The sequence below is a fragment of the Plectropomus leopardus genome, chromosome 15 (genome assembly GCF_026936395.1).
Source record: "Plectropomus leopardus strain MGB_pleo_1.0 chromosome 15, ASM2693639v1, whole genome shotgun sequence".
Taxonomy (NCBI): domain Eukaryota; kingdom Metazoa; phylum Chordata; class Actinopteri; order Perciformes; family Serranidae; genus Plectropomus; species Plectropomus leopardus.
The window spans coordinates 6,525,174-6,544,473 of NC_142190.1; the positions used below are offsets into that span (position 1 = coordinate 6,525,174).

General features: G+C 40.7%; 1 protein-coding gene across 4 annotated transcripts in view; it reads right to left on the reverse strand.

Moving 5' to 3' along the window:
- The window catches only part of rps6kb1a (ribosomal protein S6 kinase B1a), an 80,877-nt gene that overhangs the window by 16,393 nt on the left and 45,184 nt on the right, over positions 1-19,300 (reverse strand). For 2 of the 4 annotated variants that reach the window (XM_088088521.1, XM_088088522.1), the window contains exon 15: positions 6,861-6,939. In XM_088088521.1, coding sequence (XP_087944647.1) covers positions 6,861-6,939 — 79 coding nt within the window. Of the gene's footprint in view, positions 1-6,860; positions 6,940-18,192; positions 18,248-18,464; positions 18,553-19,300 lie in introns of those variants that run through there. The other 2 variants (XR_015778931.1, XM_088088523.1) reach the window with 2 other exon arrangements.

Here is a 19,300-nt window from a genome sequence, read left to right on the forward strand (position 1 = left end):
GCTGTAATAGATGACAGATGATAAGACTGTGCTGTAATCTCTTTGTGTTCATATTGATTAGAGATAAACATCTGCCCGGTCGTCTGTGCCATGGAGGCTCAGTGTTGATGTGGTTTTGAGGACATATTGAAACCTTTTTATTGTACTCCTGGCACCTCCACCCACTGCCCCCCCCCCACACACACACACAGCACACACACTGTTCACTCTGGCCTTTTCGCTTTGATTCATGGACATGTGTGACTGGATGAGTCACACTTGGCCTCAGCAGAGGATGAATGAGGATGATGCAGAGTACAAAAAATGGCATGTAAATACACACTGTACTTTCCAATCATGCCTGTTACTATCAGAGCACTCTTAACGTTTCTTCATCACATGATGGATACTGAAGAGAAAACTGTCTATTGTATAAATAAGTTTTATAACACTCAGCAGTAGAAGAAACTCGGATTCATTAGATGATTACATTAAGAATTAATTCAACAGAAAAACTTGCATTGACAGAAAAAAAAGTAGGTTTTGAAGACTACATATTCATAACTGATAAAATTTTGGCATTGTACATTTCTGCAAATTGCAGATAATTTACATTAATGTGATCAAGTAGCGAATATGTTGAAACTTTATGTTTTTGAGCCTTAAAAACTGATGAAAAAATGCAGATGGTTCACAACAAAACAACATTTGGAGCTAAAAAGCGCAAATAGGCTAAATTTCGCCACACCCCAGAATCTAGTCACCAATGCAAAGATTTTTGGGCTCATCAAAATATGTTATTCACCACATTTGGTGAGAACTGGGAGAAAGCAACAAAAACAGCTATTTTCGGCACTAACAGTTGGGGTTTGCAGACCTTGTGGGATCAGACCAACAGGGAGGATAAAGCAGCTCCCAACGAGCCTGTGAATGCAATTTCCATGTTTCTCCAACCATCAGTCACAGCAGGGCGCCATGCAAACTGTGTTCATCAGGGCAAGCTCCAGCTAAGAGTCAGAGAGGTCTTACAGCACTCAGCTCATGATTAACCCTTCACAGAACAGGAACTGACATGGAGACAGAATTTAAAAACTCTCGCTGACTGGCTTTCTCGCACCTCTTTTGACAAGATCAGCAGTGAAAAGCCCAGTGCTGGTGTTAAATCAGACCAGTACTGAGGGAAACAGCTGCTTTCCCCTATCACTTTGAGAGATTTAAAAAAATGGCACAGCATCCCCAGCTTTGCCTTCTTAAGGATTTGCGAAGTAAAAGAAGGTTGACATCCTAAAGCAGTGATACTCAACTTATGGCCCACCGGCCAAATCTAGCCCCAGATAGAGTGCAAGGTGTCCCCCCAACAATTTTCTAATTCACAGTAAAATTAAAGCGACTCACAATGGTGAATGCTTTTGTACTTTTAGTATAAATAAGGTGCAAGGATGCACAAAACAGCATCAAAAAAGAGCTTGTTTTCCCAAAAAAGTGGCAGTGGAGGATCCCCTGCTCCCCTCGACGGAAGTCGTAGCTAAATCAGAAACGTCTTAAAAGCTGATAAACATCCTAAAATTCTAGAAATGCCCTAAAATCGTTGAAACATCTTGAATTCTAGAACTGTTCTAAAATCCTAGAATCATCCTAAAATTCTGGAAGTGTCCTAAATTCCTGGAAATTTCTTAAAATCCAAAAACATCCTAGAACATTCTAGAAAAGTCCTAAAACCCAGAAAACATTCTAAAATCCTAGAAACGTCCTGGAATCCCAGAAATACTCTAAAATCCTGGAAATGCCCTAAAATCATAGAAATATTCTAAAATCCAAGAAACGTCCTAACATCTTAGAAACGTCCTATATCCTAGAGACATCCTAAAATCCTACAAACATCCTAAAATTCTAGAAACATCCCTAAATCCTCTAAACATGTATGGGGCTGCTGTGACTGGCCCATGGCCTCCTGTTTTGCAAAAGTGGCCTCAAAACAAAGCAAGTGGAGAATCCCTGTCCTAAAGCAAAAAACCCCCAAACATTTACAGAAGCCAATAAAACAAATCTTTGGATTGCTTGAATAACAAATTGAGCTCTGTCATCATAAAGGTTGCAGATATGTATTTCTAACAGATGATATGCAGCACCACGGGGATATTATATCTGTGTGTGTGTGTGTGTGTGTGTGTGTATGGAGATGCATTTTAAATATTGGTTTATACTGTCAGAAGAATGTAGATTTTACCTCCCTATAGAAAAAGATGAAGGAACCTCGGAGGAGCGGAGCAAGTGCTAAATAATTTAGGGGAAAATGTTCTTAGGGTTTTATGAAGCTTTTTTTTTAGAACAAGTGGACATTTTCTGACAATCCTGCATGCAATTATTTTTATAAATGCCACTGAGCCAAGCTGCAAATCAATGCACACTACAGGAATATATTGAATACCAGCGTGTGCTGGAAGTGATTACTAAAACAAGTATTTTTGGAGTGAACCCTGGAATAAAGTTCATGTAGTTAGCACTCGTGTTATTATATACCTGAGCAGAAAGCAACTTTAAATGAACTCCAGGCAGCTTCCTCCAAATTATGATAACATAACCAGGCAGTTGGCAGTTAATGTAAATAGATATTGAACATCAATTTCACACTTGGTATTTCATTCAGGTTGTATTCCCTTACGCATTTTGACTCGGAATAAATAGAAAAACCTTAATTTATTTTGACAAATATCATGCTGGTATAAAATAATTTTCATGTTATGTAATTATTTTGGCAATTTATATACAACTGAAAAAGCAATTTCTAGAAAACATATTGAGTTACAGCAAAAGTCAGATCTTATGAGAAATATATTAACACTCTCACTCTCAAAAGCTAAATCTATGCAAAATACATGACACGTTTAATGCACGTAAACACAAAGAAATGGTCAGTTTTGTCAGGTTTATGTATGTCAATAGTATACAAAACTTCCATCCATCCAGCAAAAAATAAACAAAAAAATGTATGTAATTTAATCAAATAACACTGAGATGAATAGACTCACATAATTTATGTAACTGTAAAGTTTATGTAATTATTCTGTGTATTTCAAATATGACTGTCACTGTGTAGTGTTAATCGCGATACAATTAAGGTTTGTACATAACACATTTTTAAAATCTTTTACAACAGCATTAAGAACTGGCGATCTTGGCCGACATTCCAGTGTTTAAGAGGTTGTACTGAGTTTTAAAGCTAGAGTGATGATACTGGTATCATATTAAACTAGAAAAAGAAGAAGTGGTACCAACCATGTCATGTCAGCTTAGTTAGGCTAAATTTTTGGCAAGGACAAATGTCACGGCCATTTCACAATGGTGCCTTGACGCCCAACCTCAAGAGACCAAATGAAAATTGGTTCTCTGGGTACCCCTTTACAGACATGCCTGCTTTATGCCAATGCTATGTAGTTTTGGGCAAAAACCATGCTGTTTCTTGTATGCATGAGACATGTGTTAATTTCGCCTAATGTATTTGCATATTTCTGCATATTGGGGTCCCTGAACAGTCTTGAAATTGCCACCTACAAGCTAAGCTCACAGGTGCAGCTAATCAGACTGATGTCAGCGGGAAACCGCATCGCCAAGGACGGCAAAGCACTATTTTGGAGTGTGCAAATCATCACAGATCTGTAGATGGAACTAAACTGAAGGAGATGACTTACAGAGCTGCAGAATGGTCGAAAATTGAGGGAAACAATAGTTGAATTAATCAGAGAAAGCAACTAAACTGAAACTCCTGACAAAAGCAAATGCTGTCATCTGATTCCCAATCAAGACGATCTGAATGGCTTTACTTTTTCAGTATGGACTACACAACTGTTTTGAAATGCAAAATAATGGAATTGTAAACATGCATTAACAGGATTAATCTTGATTAACTATTGAAATTCAGCAATTAATTATAATTTTAAAAATTAATACACACAGAAAGCTGTATGAATCAGAGAGCAACTTAACTGCCATTTTAGTCTGACGCATTCAATTAAATATGTAAAAATGTTAATACGTGTGTGTCTTTAAAATCACCTGCCGTTTACCCCCATGAACACCTCTGTTACGAGGCATCGTAGCACCTCTCTGCTGTGTGAACAGGTAAGTGAACACACACTGACAGCCTCTCTGGAAATAGACCGTTAAGCCTACAAGTTCAGTTCCGAATGCTATAATTAGGCCTCGGATATTAATGAGCGTTAACTGTGTAGATATGTGTAATCTTAGCTGTCACACATGCTCTAGTTATTTCACTCCTGGAACAGAAGCTGCAATTTAGTGTGGAGAAAAATTTGCAAAATCTGAAGTTGGTTAACAAGGCTCCCGTTCGTGCGTCTCGTTTGGTTTCTGAATATTTAACACTGTTTGATTAGAGCGACATTAACTGGTGTGTCGGCTCTGCTTTTCCTTCCAGACAGCTTCTCCTGCATGCTTTTGTTTCTTATTCCTGTCAAACATATTCTCTCTCTTTGTGTCTCACCCGCCTCACCCCCTCCACACAGCTCGGAGGATACCAACTGAATGTCAGTTCAGGGAGTGTGTTTAGAGGGATTTCTGCTGGAGGAAATACATATTTAATGACAAATCTGCAACTGTGGCTCTTTCACCCATTCACCCCTCCTCCTCCCTACGTCACTTCTAATGTCCCCTCCTGTTCCTCCATCACTCTGCACTGAAACAAAGGGTGAAAAAAAAACAACTGTTTCACAACTAAAGCTTCAGCAGCAGTCAAGCTCAAGAAATGCAGGAGCATACGTCCGGGCTAAATTAGATTTGTGCCTTTATTTATTTATTTATTTGCCTTTCAACAACTGATTAGTCTCCCATGGCCCCCGAGTTTCATGCTAGACTTAGCATTTCAATTCAGCACACATCTAGCTTTATCCCGGAGCCAAATAAGTGTCTGTCTCCAGTGGGAGTTTCAGCCCACAAGAGCGCAACCACTTCTGTGCGTGGTGGAGGGGTGCGTGAGGAAGAAGGGGAGGGAGGGAAAAAAAAGGAGCTGCACACTCACTGGCAAAGATAAAAAATGACAATGAGTGATCGCCGTGAGGGGAACGAGATCTCGTGGCATAGACGGCAATGCAATTACGGCAGACAAACTGGACAACACATAATGCCCTTCCTTTCTGTGCGAGCTACACACAGCTGGAGAGCTTCTTCCTCCACAGCACAGAGCCAGCAGCAGCAGCAGCTACTGAGAGGGCTGAGGGGGGCTATTTGTAACAGGAAAACACCTTACCAGTACATCTTAATGACAGGTGACAAATGAGCCTCAAGTTTGGCTGGGTTATTCCCTGTTCATAAATCAAGGCAAACTGCAGACAGGGGTGTATGTAAGGAGATTGGTTTACTCACTGCTCCAGAACAAACCTAAATGACACCAATGAAGCAAGCAATCTAGATCACAGATGCAGGCAGGGGGAGGTAAAATTCTGCCTGTAAGCACTTTGTCACGCCGACAGTAGCTCACCTTTTACAACCCACAGAGTGCAGGCCCGAGTGAAACACGCCACACGACCACTGAAATGCTTTAATTGCCGGATTGCTGCCGTCACGACTCCAGGCTCCTGTTCAAACATCTAAAGGGCGACCATGGGAGCTCGTGTGGGAATGTATTTTTAAGTAGCTAAACAAGAAAACCTTCTGAAGCACCATTTAATCCCTGTACTCGTCCCTGCATCAAGGAGCTGTGGTTATAAACACCTGAAGACACCTCACAGACACAATGGGCCTCTTTCACTTATAGAAATGACATGCGTGCAGTGGGCAATTTTGTTCTTCAAATAATCCAAAATTACTGGCGCATGATCAATATTTGTAATCAGTATACTGTCAGGCCTCCACTTCTCGATATGAAGGTAACATGTTTGCACAGAAGTGTATCATTTATAATAAAGCTAGAATGATTACTCATATTATTGATTAGTTGTCAACTATATAATAATATGTCGCCAACTTATTTAATAATCGATTCATTAGTATGAGCACATTTGTATTTAAAAAAAGTAAAGTTCTCTGACTCTTACTGGGCCCCTAAAGGGGCATTGGGGAATAAAAAAATAAATAGTGAAAAACTAGATGCTTGAAAAAATATTAGATGGTGAAAAAAAAAATTAGATGTTGGTAAATAAACAGAAGTGGAGAAACTTCTGGGAAACTTTTGCGTTCCCTTGAGAAAAGTACACTTTTTCACCCGTTTTTTGATTATATCTAATGCCCCCCCGCCCCCAAGCTAATTTTTAGATAATTTCCCTGTCACCTTTTACTGTTTTCTTTCTTCTTAAGTTTGCGAGAAATTTCTTGCCAAGTTGTGCATTATGTTTTTTTGATTTTTGAAAGACATAAAACTAATTTTCTCAGGTTTAAATGCTAGTGAAAGGCATATGAATGCAGCGCAAGAACACTGATGTTGATCCAGGTGTTAAAGGGTTAAATGGATGTAGTTTTAATATGCTATGTATTTAGTTAAAAGGTGTGTGTTCACATTGTCTACCACAGTCAGGACTTCAACATTTTTCTGCGCATGCATGGTCTGAGGCAGTTTTACATACTTAATAAACACATACAGGAAAGAAAATATTGATGAATCCGAGAACATTCGTGCCAACAGTTTACGCACAGATTTCTGCGTATGCACCGTTTGTGAATCAGGCTCAGCGTGCTTTAAAGTTCGCTCCTGATTTAAGGGCTTTTTTGTTTGGCCATCTATCCTCCCATAGCCCCATTTTTACTCTTCCCTTGTCCTCTTACTCCAGGCTGTGTTGGATGAGACGGATGCTTTTTGCTGGACTTTTCATTTGCCAGTGAGCTTGGCACAGGAATAATTACCTGTCTCTATGATCAATTACCTGATTACTCACCAGAGACACACAGGATGTCTGAAGAGTGGAGCCTGGGCTTGCGTGTGCTGTAGTGGAGGACGGGCTTGCTGCACTGGTCCTGCACACATAATACAGACACAGAAAACACCAGCATAAAGAGAACAACATATAGACTAAGCATGCATACACACTCCATATGCACAGCTCTGATCTCTGCAAACACACACACCCAGAGGATCATATTCTCCTTATGTTCTGCAGGCAGCTAAGCAGCTGACAGAGTCAAGGACACATGGACTGGTGGAACATTGACAACACAAGAAGGTCATTAGGAACGATCCTGACACACATCGCAGCAAGAAAGCATCCCTGCATGGGCCGAAATAATCCCCCTAAACAGCCTTGTTATGATGAGAAATGTTCACTTGAGGACAATATATATCAGGAGAGAGCAAGCTGTAAAAGAGGAAGCACTGGACGACATTATAAGATATTCAGATATCACCCAAACGGTCTGAATAAACACTTGAGTCAAGATATCATCATGTTGTGTAAAGCCCCTGCAGCCCTCCTCATGATATACAGCTTGACCTCTAAACAACACTATGTGCTCAGCAGCCTCCCGACCTACGCGTCATCGACACAAACACAGCGCAGGAGGAAACACCATGACAGCCCCTCCATCCATACAAACACGGACAAACATGTCCGTATTTGTTGTTATGAAGCATCAACTATTGACAATACAAAAATGTCTGGAATGCTGCAAACTATTTTTAATAACTCCCAACACTTTTGTCGCTACAAGCACAACTGGACATGTCCTAAACTCTCATAACAAAAAAACACCCTTTTTAGCTACAAACATGACTGGACATGTCTCAAAACATTAAAATTCTCATTCTCATTATAATTCTCCTTTTGTCACTAAAATTCCACTAGATGTGTCCTGAACTATCGTCAAAATACACTCGCTGTTGTCGCTACCAACACAGTTGGACATGTCAAAAACTGGAATTAAAAACTGCACTTTTGATGCTACAACTACAGCTCAACATGTCCTGAAGTCCTGAACGATCCTGGCACACATCTAAACATGAAAGCATCCCCATATGGGGCGAAATAATCGCCCTAAACTGCCTCGTTGTGATGAGAAATGTTAAGGTAACATGAAGAGAGAGCAAGCTATAAAAAGGAGGCACTGGACGACATTATGTGATATTCAGATATCGTCCAAACGGTCTGAATAAACACTTGAGTCAGGTTATCAAGGCCCCTGCAGCACCCCTCATGGTAGCTTGACCTCTAAATAACACTTACATATGTGCTCAGCAGCCTCCCGATCTACACATCATCAACACACACAAACACACACACACACACACACACACACACACACACACACACACGCACAGAGCGCACAGAGCGCACAGAGCGCACAGAGCGCACAGAGCGCAGGAGGAAACATGATGACAGTCCTTCCATCCACCACCATGTCACATCTAATCCCGCACATGGCACACAGAAGTAACTTGGCCGTGAAGAAATGTGTAGAAAGGCTTCCCCTGAAACCACAAAGGAAGAATCTTTGGTCATGCACTGTGCATACATTTGTCTTCTTCTCAGCACCACACAATCGGAGTTTCCTAATCACACAATAAGACCCGATCTGTCCTTCACTGAGCAGTCCAGGCTACACCCAGTCCTCACAGGTAATGTAAATTACGCACCTGTGTATAAAGACACTGTCAGGTGAAAACTCAATTTTGCTCAATTCCACTTTTGTTTTGAAATTAAAGGCCAAGTTAGCTTTTGGAGTTTTTAATAGCAATATGCAATCAGCACCTAGAGGGAATTACCAAAGCGTTCATGTTATATTTCATCTGAACACCATCGCCAGAGTAAAGGTTGGCATTGCACATTTCTGCAAACTATGGATATGTTTCATTGTTAAATTAAATATGTGGTGAATGTGCTAAAACGTTATGATTCTTTATGTTTTAACCTTTTATTTTATGTTGTGACAACACTGTGGTTAAAAAATACCTGCTTTTTTCACTACAAACATGTCTAGCACTCTCTTCAAAAAACACCCACTTTTGTTGGACTTAAATGTGGTCTGCTCCTGATAAATTACTCAGCTCATATGGAATCTGTATTAGGTCATTTGAATAAAATGTAAAAATGCAACACATCTCTGGCTAATAGTTCATGTTATCCACCTCCTAGACAACAAAATAGTCAGGTTTAATCTCACAACCTAAAAAATGATAGCGGTGAGCTCAGTGGGTCTTAAGATGCACTCAAAGACCGGAGAGAAAACAGTTAAAATCTCCAAAACAGAAGACGATATCAGAGTTTGACCTTTTCATTCAGGAGTGTGTCCTACTGGGACGAATGGGACAACATGGGGACGATAATGAGCACCATTCATAAAGTCCTTCCTGATAATCAAAAAATAAAAAAATAAATAAAAGGTAAACATGGTTGAACATACTGTACATGAACCTCTCTGTCCTTCATTAAAATGTTTTGCTTTTTGTCAGGGGTGGTATTTTCTGAATGACATCAATTATCTCTGGCCTTTTTATACTTTAAGGGCCTTTGTGGCTCTGAAATTGAACCCTGATGAAAACCTGCAGAGGCTGATAAGAGTTTTTTTTAACAAGACTGTTATATTTGTTAATATAAAAAAAGAAGAAAGAGCTGACAGAGTCCAGCAGGAAGGTAAAAGGCAGGTTGGAACAGGTAAACAAATGGACAGAGAACAGAAGGAGGTGAGCTTGTATACGTGGAGGGTGTCTGATGAGTGAAGGAGATGCAGGTGAGGAGGTGGGCAGGGAGGCTCAGGTGGACCTGTTCAATCAACCGTTCAATCTAAAAACAGGGGGCACTGTTTTGCTACAGTTTGTAGGTTGAATGACACCCTGGGTTATTCTCATTTTTCCTATCTTGCATCCACATTTCCTTCACTTGCGTCGTAGCTCTGCCGTATTGTAAGATGCGAAGGAGAAATGCGATGAGATGTTACCCAATCAACAGTGACATGTAAGCCGATACAAAACAAATCCTCGTAGATTTAACTTTAGACTTTGTGCTTTGGCAATGTAAAGTTATATTTTCCTTACCAGTAAAACACACATTTAAATTCACATTAAGGGGCAGTGCTCTTGCATAACACATCCCGGTGTTCAATGCATCACCTTATTTGTTAACATGAATATTTTGCAAAGTTTTGGGGGGACTAAATGCAGCCCAGGTGTGTAGATGGGTGTGGCAGTCAGGTGATGGAGAAAGGAGGGAAAGTCTGAGGGCATCTGGTGGATAGATGGAAAATGACAAGTAGGGGGACAAGGGAATAGTCTGTATTTGTCTAAAATCAATTATATGTCAAAGCCATGTAACCAATGAAAGGCTTTTTGATCAAAACTTCACATAACTCCGTCTCCTCTGAGTGCCTGAAGTTTGCTTTTTTTCATACATGTTGAACAATCTGTTCTCTCCTACTACTGAGTCCAGTCACTGCACATGCACACACACACCTACACAGGACAGACTTCACACAAACACGTGAACAGACACAGACTGTAAACTGTGAATCCAGATCCCAAAGTCCGCTCTCTCCCCCAGAGAAAATAACAAAACCTTTTCAATCAATTTACTCCATTTCAGCCAGTAATGAGGACTGGCAGGCTTGAGGACAGCAGCTGCCTTTCAGTTATTGCTGGAGAAAGTCTGCATGCAGGGGCTCAGGACCGGGAGTGAAAAGGGGGACAGAGTACACAGGGCCCTCATGTGAGGAGGATCCAAAAATACTCGAATAAATAGCAACGCCCCTGTCTGCATACAGAGGCGAAGTCCCTGCCCTTTTGGAGGACAACCAATGGTCCTTTTTTTGAGAAAAAAAACCCACTACATTCAGTTGGGAGAGACATATCATTTTTTTAAATCTTTTTTTTAAAGCCAGCAACATCTAAAAAATCCACCACTATCTACTGATTTTCAAATTTTGGAGGTTCATAAGGAGCACTATTGGAATATATATGCCTTTCAGTTATTCATACACTGCGCTGTTTGGAGCGCAGAGTGTACTCTGGGCACAGATGGAGCAGCAACACGTCAGGCGCACTGAAAATGAAATTTTATTGTTCATTCTGCTGGTCTGCTGTCACAAAGGTTACATCAAAGCTTTCTCTCTCTGCAGAGCTACAATGCCTGTGCGCTTATTTAATTTCTTGTTAAGTTTTGTTTAGATAAAAAGACCAGAAATCGCTGGACAAAACACATCAAGTACGATAACGTTACATTTCTGCATAAAGCCTATGTACAGCAAAGTCACCTAACTAGCAAGTTAGCCAGTATTGGTGAAATAGTGCCGTTTTTAAACCGTTTATTGTGTGTCTGGTTGTGTGCAGGTGCATACATAAATGTATGTAGGCATAATATATATAATACGTATGCATTTGTGTGTATATGTGTAAATTCAGTGGGACATATGTACGTGTAGGTATATATTTGTATGTATGTATATATAAGGATATATACGCGTGTATTTGTGTGTGGTTGTATGTATTTAAGTGTGTGCATGTGTAAATATGTAAGTGCATATGTTGCAGTTCACAAATGAATTAACTGATGATTATCTGATAGGAAATAATAAGTTCATATTTCCTTCTTCTCCTTTTCCAACATGTAAGATTTTATTTCTTGTTGCGTATTAGAATCTATTCTTTGAGTTTGTGTATCATCCATTCCTGCTATTGTCATATTGTTTAATTATTTTTAAAATCTTTTTCAAATCAAGTCAAGCCACATCAAATCAAATTAAATCGAATCAAATATATCATGTAAGATGAGAGATGTAGTTTACTGAGTGGTTTCACATAAATTTAACTAGTACGACAACAAGCTGTGACTTTCTGGACTTCAAAAATGTTTTAAATCGACAAATGACATTTTGTAATGCGTGGGGACAATTCAAAATTAAAAAGGGATAAAAAATAAGATTTTTCTTGCCGTTTCTCTCTTATGAGGTAAAGGGACTTGTCTTTGGGAAAGGTGGAAGAGCATCCTGAAGTCAGGAGCTGACTCAGAGGTGGAGGGCACAGATTTTGCACCGATTCACTCCACTCGGTAGCAAACAGTGTTGAATTAACATCACTCTAGATTCCTATAATTAATTACTAGAAAATGAATGATTTTTAAATAGAATCTCTCACACACACTGAGAAAAAGAAATCGCACAAACACAGCGATTCCTCAGACACACTGCATCTTGCTCAGTTTGGTAAGTCACTCAGACAAAGCTCTGCTCAGGGGCAATCAAAGCTATGAATAGCTGTGGTTAGTAGTACACACGGAGAGCAAAAACCTTGAAGCTGACTGCCTCAGATTCAGACTCTGAGTGGCAGGAAAACACAAATACCACTCCGCAGCCCTTTCTTCTCTTCAAGCATACGCCACATTAACATAATATAGCCTGCTCAGATTCCTTCGTCGCCACACAATTATGACTCCCCATTTAGACTCCAGTCAATAAATCCACGGAAGCGAGTCACAGCCACTCTCTCTGCCTCATAGATATGCAGATGTTATGATCCAGAGGTTCTCTTATTCCCCTCTATGGGATCAGCTATTGACCTTTTCCAGCCCCTGCATGTGTCACTGCAAATAACAACAAAGCAGCAGCTTGGCAGCGAGGCACTGCGGCCCGGAAATCATCATTCAGGAGTAGATCATAGAGGAATTCATCACACAAGAGCAGGGGGACCTTGATAGTAATTTTGAGCATAAAAACAGTGGAGTTATTAAAGTGATATGAAAGATCACTGAGATGTCTGCAGATGAGCAAACACCACTACCAAAGACAAGTTCCTGCGAGCAGCAGCAGCCTCTGCAGGAGAGACGCAGGGTTGTAGCCGGCTGAAAAAAAAAAAAAAGTTTTTCAACCTGGACCAAGTTTTCCCATGTTTTTGTGTCGAAGTGACTCATGGAAACAACAGTTTTTGAAATTGGTCCAGTATCGAGAGAGAGAAAGCACGCCGGAAGCTGCGTAAAAGGCTGCAATGTAACCATTCAGAGCTGGTGTGTGTGTGAGAAAATTGGTTTGAATTCTTTAAAAAAGAAACATGTTAAAAAAAAAGGCAATAATCAACTTGGTAGGAAATATCCAAAAGTTGTGAGAAATTAGCTAAAGAAAATGACCTAGAAATTAGTTTTTAAAAAGGGGAAGGGTTATTAGAAAAATATCGAAAAAATAACAAGGGAAAGTTATTTTTACAATTATTCATGTTTATAGAGCGCTTTTCAAGGTACTAAAAGACTATTTTAGAAAGGTCATAAAAGATAAAAATTACAAACGTACATATTGGGTTTTTTAACTTAACATTTTTCACATTTTCTTCTCATTTTATAGGTAATTTTCTTGGAACTTTAGTAATTTGTCAAGTTTCACATTGTCTTATTGGCAAAAAATGACCCACAGACTGTAAAAAAAAAAAATAGCAAAAGATGAAAATCAGCTAAAACATGAAGCTTCGAAAAATTTCTAGACAATTATATTTATTAATTTGTTTATTAATTTAATTCTCTTAACTGTGTTTTTAAAAATTAGTTACAGATAAAAGTTATTTTCTTGTTTGTTTTTGCTTGCTTTCTATTTTACTAATTTGTGCTTATTTTCAGGTAATTTTCATGTAACTTTTTTACTAATTTCTTGCTATTTTTTGGGCTCGCCGCCTTTTCCCCTTCCTCTTGTTTTTGAAAGAAATCAAGCCAATTTACCTTGGGTTTCAAGGGTAGTAGTTATAAACTCTTTAAAAAATAACCTAGAGGCACCAAAATGTATTTCAGGCGTCTCTCCCTTGCAGTTTGTCTGAGGCCAACCATGTGATGCCTCACAGGATTCATACCAAGAACGCAGAGGCGGCTATCTCAACACCAGACTTCTCCGATGTCCTACCCAGTTTGTATTCACTGATAGTTTCTGACTGGGCCTGGCACAGTATATTTTAGCTCCTATAGGAGTTGGATCAGAGCGCCATGTTATATAAAGAAAGCCGTGCTCCCCTGAGAGAGCTGTGTGGCTGTCAGAAGCCTGTAGAGTGGGAGGTTACCATTACTGTTCACTACACAGTAATTACAGATCTTTCATTACTAAGCCTCACTATACTCTACCTTTCTGCAGAGGGTGTTCGTTTCCAGACAGCTCTTATGATCACACAGTGCAGACACACACTCCGCACATTCAATTCCTATCCTGGCAGCACCGCTTATTTTCTAAATGTAAGCTGTGCTCTGGATACTTTTGAAGTGTTTGAAGGTTTGCTTTCATGTCAAGCTACATGCCACTGAATCTTAACCAGCTTTTTTTTTTTTTTTCCCTCCCCATCTTCACTCCAATAAGCGACCTTGCCGTCAGAGTGAAGTGTGTGTGTGTAACAATCATCAGGGTAGGTAGCGTTATTCTAATGGATGCTGTATCTGTGAACAGTGTGAGTCATTGCAGTTCCACGGTGAAGGTGGTGATGCTTAATTATACAGAGACTCAAGAAGGGGTGGTGGTGGTGGTGGAGGGAGGGTAAGGGTAGGAGCTTGGCGCCTGTTACACAGCACGCCATATGCCTTCCTGGGAGCTTTCTGCACGCTTTGATTCCTGACACTGCGAGATGCCAGCGAGAACCTGCCATTAGGAGACAGAAAGAAAGGAGGGGTCAGGGGAGGAGAGGGGCGGGGGTGAAGGAAATGGGAGCAGAGAGAGCAGGAGATGAGGGAGGGTGAAGACAGGCGGGGATAAAAAGAGGTGAAAAAAAGAAAAGACACCACCTTCTACCTTGTGGCTCACTGATCATAGAGATAATAGTGATTAATTATCACAGACTCTAAAAAAATGACAAACGCCACTGTGGAGAGCAGTGACTAAAGCAAAAAGCAACTTATGCTGCCGTCACGTGCTTCTCAGAAATACTGCATTTACCGAATTTATGGCTGACGAGCACATAAAAGGTTCTCCAAACTCCTTATTACAAATGGGAATTGTAATGATTGCTGCGTTGTGACGTTTGCATGATGTTTCAGGGCAGCAGAAATGGCGGAAAGCAAATGGATGTATTAACAAAAGTCTGGATACAGCCATAGAGGCGCCGTTCATGAGAGCTGCTCATGGGAACATGAAGCAAAAAAGCTCTTTTTCCAGTTTAAAATACCCGGATCTATGGGTGTATGAGGCTTGTGCACTTGAGACTTACGGCCGAGAGTGCCTGAGCGGGTAACTTCCGCCAGTGGAGCAACTGACTTCCGGTTTAGTGCTTCACTAGCTTGAATGGTGGTCTGATTATACTAATCTTGTGGCTCTTTGACACTTTATAAATGTTAGTGAAATTAATATTTCCATCGACATGCTTCTTGTAATGTTATCACGACAGGCAAAGTCGCATAACATCACTCAGAGGAAACTTAGTCATCTCACAATTGTGTTTTATTGACATTTTGAAAATATCACTTAAGTTTTGGCTATTGACTGGACAAGGCTTGCAACTGAGCCATTGGGGTGTTCGTATGTGTTCGTTTTTGGGTAGGTGGGTGTGTGCAGGCGGTAGTCGGGTGGAGCAGACAGAAAAGGGGGAAAGTTGAGGAGTGATTGCACAAGTCAGCGATACAGGCAGCTGCACAGGCAGATTCCCCCCTGGCACTGTTGGTTCTGCCTGATTATTTAACAGGAGCAACTGGAAGTGGTTGACATGGTTTCATGGGCTTTGTGCAGTGCGCACTCCTCAATTATGGATGGGAAAAGTGACACTGTGACAGCTGTAGCTCTCAGGGGGTCGGCGAGAGAGAGAGGCGAAGTGAGAGACGGAGGGAGAGCATGCAAGGAGTAATTCTTTCCTCCTCGAGCGGGAAGATAGGAGACAGTCTTCGGCATAGACGTGACATACACACAAAGACACGTGCACAAACACACGCGCACACGCTCACACAAGCCCTCTTCTTGTTAAATTAAATATGCCCTGAAAATGACGGGAAGGGTGGGGGTAATGAGGAAATTATTCACAATCCTTGACATGCTTTAAATCAGATTATACTCTCCGCCTGCCTCACCGGGCCCAGTCTAAAGACACAGACCAATCCATTTCTTGCTTAAGGCACACCGCCTCCTACACACACACACACACACACACACACACACACACACACACACACACACACACACACACACACAATGAGAGGTATAGAAAAGCTCATCTGCATCCATCTCAGTTAGAGACAGGGGAGTGAGGAGAGCGGTGAATTATCCACAGCCTTCTCTGTGGCTGGATGCAAAGTCGTGGAGAGTGGGCTCGGACCTGCTGCCATCTCGGAGAATCATTACATCCGAACCGGGAGGGAGCCACAGTACAAGCAAGTACACGAGCCAAAAGGTTCCCCAACAGCAGGCCAACCTAATGAAATGCATATTAACCAGCTGTGATGGAGGGAGGCATCACTTGCTCCAGCCTACTCCCCTTTTCTCCAGCTCACATGCTGTTACATACCTCCACAGAGGAAACACAGGGCCCTTTGTTTGGCATTAAGGGCTCTTACGCTAAGAGAGACATCCTCGCTGGTGCACCCTGCAATTATGTATTATAGGGTCTGTGCATTTCACATCTACTTGAGCGGTTGGAGCAGGTAAGCAGGGAATGTGAGAGGGTAGAAGCATAATAGCGCTGTAGAGTGTCAGCAGGCAGCAGCTCCTGAAATAAATCAGCCATCATACAAGTTGTTCTCCCACTTAAAGGAACCGTGTGTAAGATTTAAGGGGGTTTAGTGCCATCTAGTGGTGATGAGTGTGGATTACAACCAGCTGAAACCTCTCTCTGTAAGAATTCCCTCAGTGTTCATTTTTCTGGAGGTTTTTACCATGAAACAGAGGTCTCTTCCTTTCCAAAATTAATAGCGTAAGAGATTTAACCCTTTGAAACCCGAGGAAATTGGCTTGATTTCTTTCAAAAAGACAGAGAAGGCAATGAGCAACTTAAGGGGAAATATGTCAAAAATTAGGAAGAGATTATCTGAATTATTTAGTTTCTGAAAGGAAAAAAGGAAAGTAACAAAACAAAAACTGAAAAATGACCTGAAAATAGTGCCAAACTAAAAATAATAAAAATGAATAATATTTTTTTCCCCTGTAATCTTTATTTAAACATATATTTAAAATAATTTGAAATGTCATTTTCTTGATATTTTTCCTTAGTCATTTGATAATTTCTGGTTTTCTCTGTTGCACCAGTTTCAAAGGTATTTGAAACAGTCCAGTTTTATAAAAAGACCATCTTTGCAGCAGTAAAATACATCTTTAATGTGTGCACATTAACAACTAATGTTTGATTTAAGTCGGTAAAATCCTGAATAAAGCAGTTTCTCATTGAACAAAAAAATCCTGTGACGATCGAAACGGTCCTTCCCAGAGCCAGTGTTTGGCTTTTACATTCTGGGTTACTGTAGAAACATGACGGTGCAACATGGTGATTTCTGTCGATGAAAACCTACTCCCTTTGCAGATGCAAACAGCTCATTCTATGGCAATGAAAAAAACAGTTCTTGTTTTCAGGTTACTTACACACTAAAGAATTATTAATTATTATATTCAATTTCTGCCAATATATCCCCCTAAATCCTGCAGACTGCTAATAGGACGGTGCGTTTCAGCAGTGACCTTGCAAGAAGCTTCAACATGTACAATCTATGGTAATGTATGTAAATTAAGACCACTGATAGCATAAATTAGAGCTTGAGATGTGTGTTTAGAGATGCACGCATGCATGCATGTGTGTTTGTGTGTGTGTGTGTGTGTGTGTGTGTGTGTGTGTGTGTGCATGTTTGATGTGGTGGGTCACACAGCTCACAGCAACTTGGGTTAAAGCCCACAGCTGGAGGCGCTGGAAGGGGCCAGGTCTCAGAGGCAACAACACTCAGCCTATACAAACACAGCCGGGAGAGAGAAGTCAATCACACTCACACTCACACACACACACACACACACACACACACACACACACACACACACACACAGGTGCAAAGACAAATGCATGTGCACACGTTCACAGAAGCACACACACACACACACACACACACACATCTAATTCACTCAATTTTTGCTGTGTGGGCTCATTTGCAAACAACCTCTGACTATTTCTACAGCAGTGCAGGGCTGCTGTAGAAAGCTGCATTCCTTTACACTGCCAGTTAACCTGCACGGAGGCATTATCCTCGTGCTTTTAGACACCGGGCTGCATTCCAAACCCATTCTAGTTAGTGCGATCCATCTTACAATATAAATACACTAAATAGTCCTTATCTGTTACAGAGGTAAGCTACTCTAACAGGAATGTTTAACACCCTGCTAGCCACTGTTTTCCAGGGCCAGGAGCATCCGTCTGTGTTTGTCCCTGAGGACGGAGCAGGAGAGACAGAGTAAGCTGTTATCTCAGAGATATCTGCCACCACAGCTGAGGCCAAGGGCAATAACAACAATTATGATGGTGAAGGGACTTGAAGCGCGGAGATAAATGGATGACACACACACACAGAGAATGTAAAAATGAGAGGGACACAGAGAGATGTTGGACATGTCCGTCTTTAGTGGGTACAGTAAGAAGGACTTACCCTGAGGTGAGTGGCTGCCAGTGGGTGTCCTGAAATAACCGCAGGCACTCAAGGAGGATCGAACAGATGCTGACAGCAGAGTGTGACTCTGTGAAAAGAAGAGATTTGATCGTTTTTATCATTATTACTTTAAATCATTACCTAATTCGTGACAGTCAGTGTTATATTAACAAAATAAGGGTAATTGTAACCCCTGACCACGATTTATTTGGCCTTCAAATATTAATTTTTTGACATTTCACCAAGAGCAAATTTTTTTCCTCCTGCATTAATGGTGATAATTTCTACTAAACACATTTGAAAACTTGTAAAAATGAGCCAGGATCACGTCACAGACTCTCGACACTGTGAAGCACTCAGTTGTACCTCACTCACTGGTTATTTGAATTTTCTATCACTGACTTTACAGCTTTACTGAGCTGAATGCACAAAGGTTAGCCATCGCTGCATCTGCTCCCTCCTTTTATTCTGTCCCTCGCTTTCATCTGAGGCAGCGATGTTTCTGGAGGAGCAGCTGCAGGTATGACTGGGGGTCACTTTAATACTATCATTTAGCCAGCCTGTGAGAACGGCGTGGAGGAGAATACTCTGTTACAAGGACAGGATCATATTTTAGAGCTGACTTGACTTCTTGAGAAGCATAAAGGATGTTTTGCTTCAAACTGAGGGCTCAAATAAAAAGGTTTTCTGCATTAAAATATATAAGATAGTGTTTTTATTTTTACTTATCTGTTTAAAAGTTCTGTTTGTAAACCCTTGGTATAAGTGGCTCCTCTCTCTAGGCGGGTTTCCATTACAGATTTGCGCAATATTTTCAAAATATCAATAAAACACAA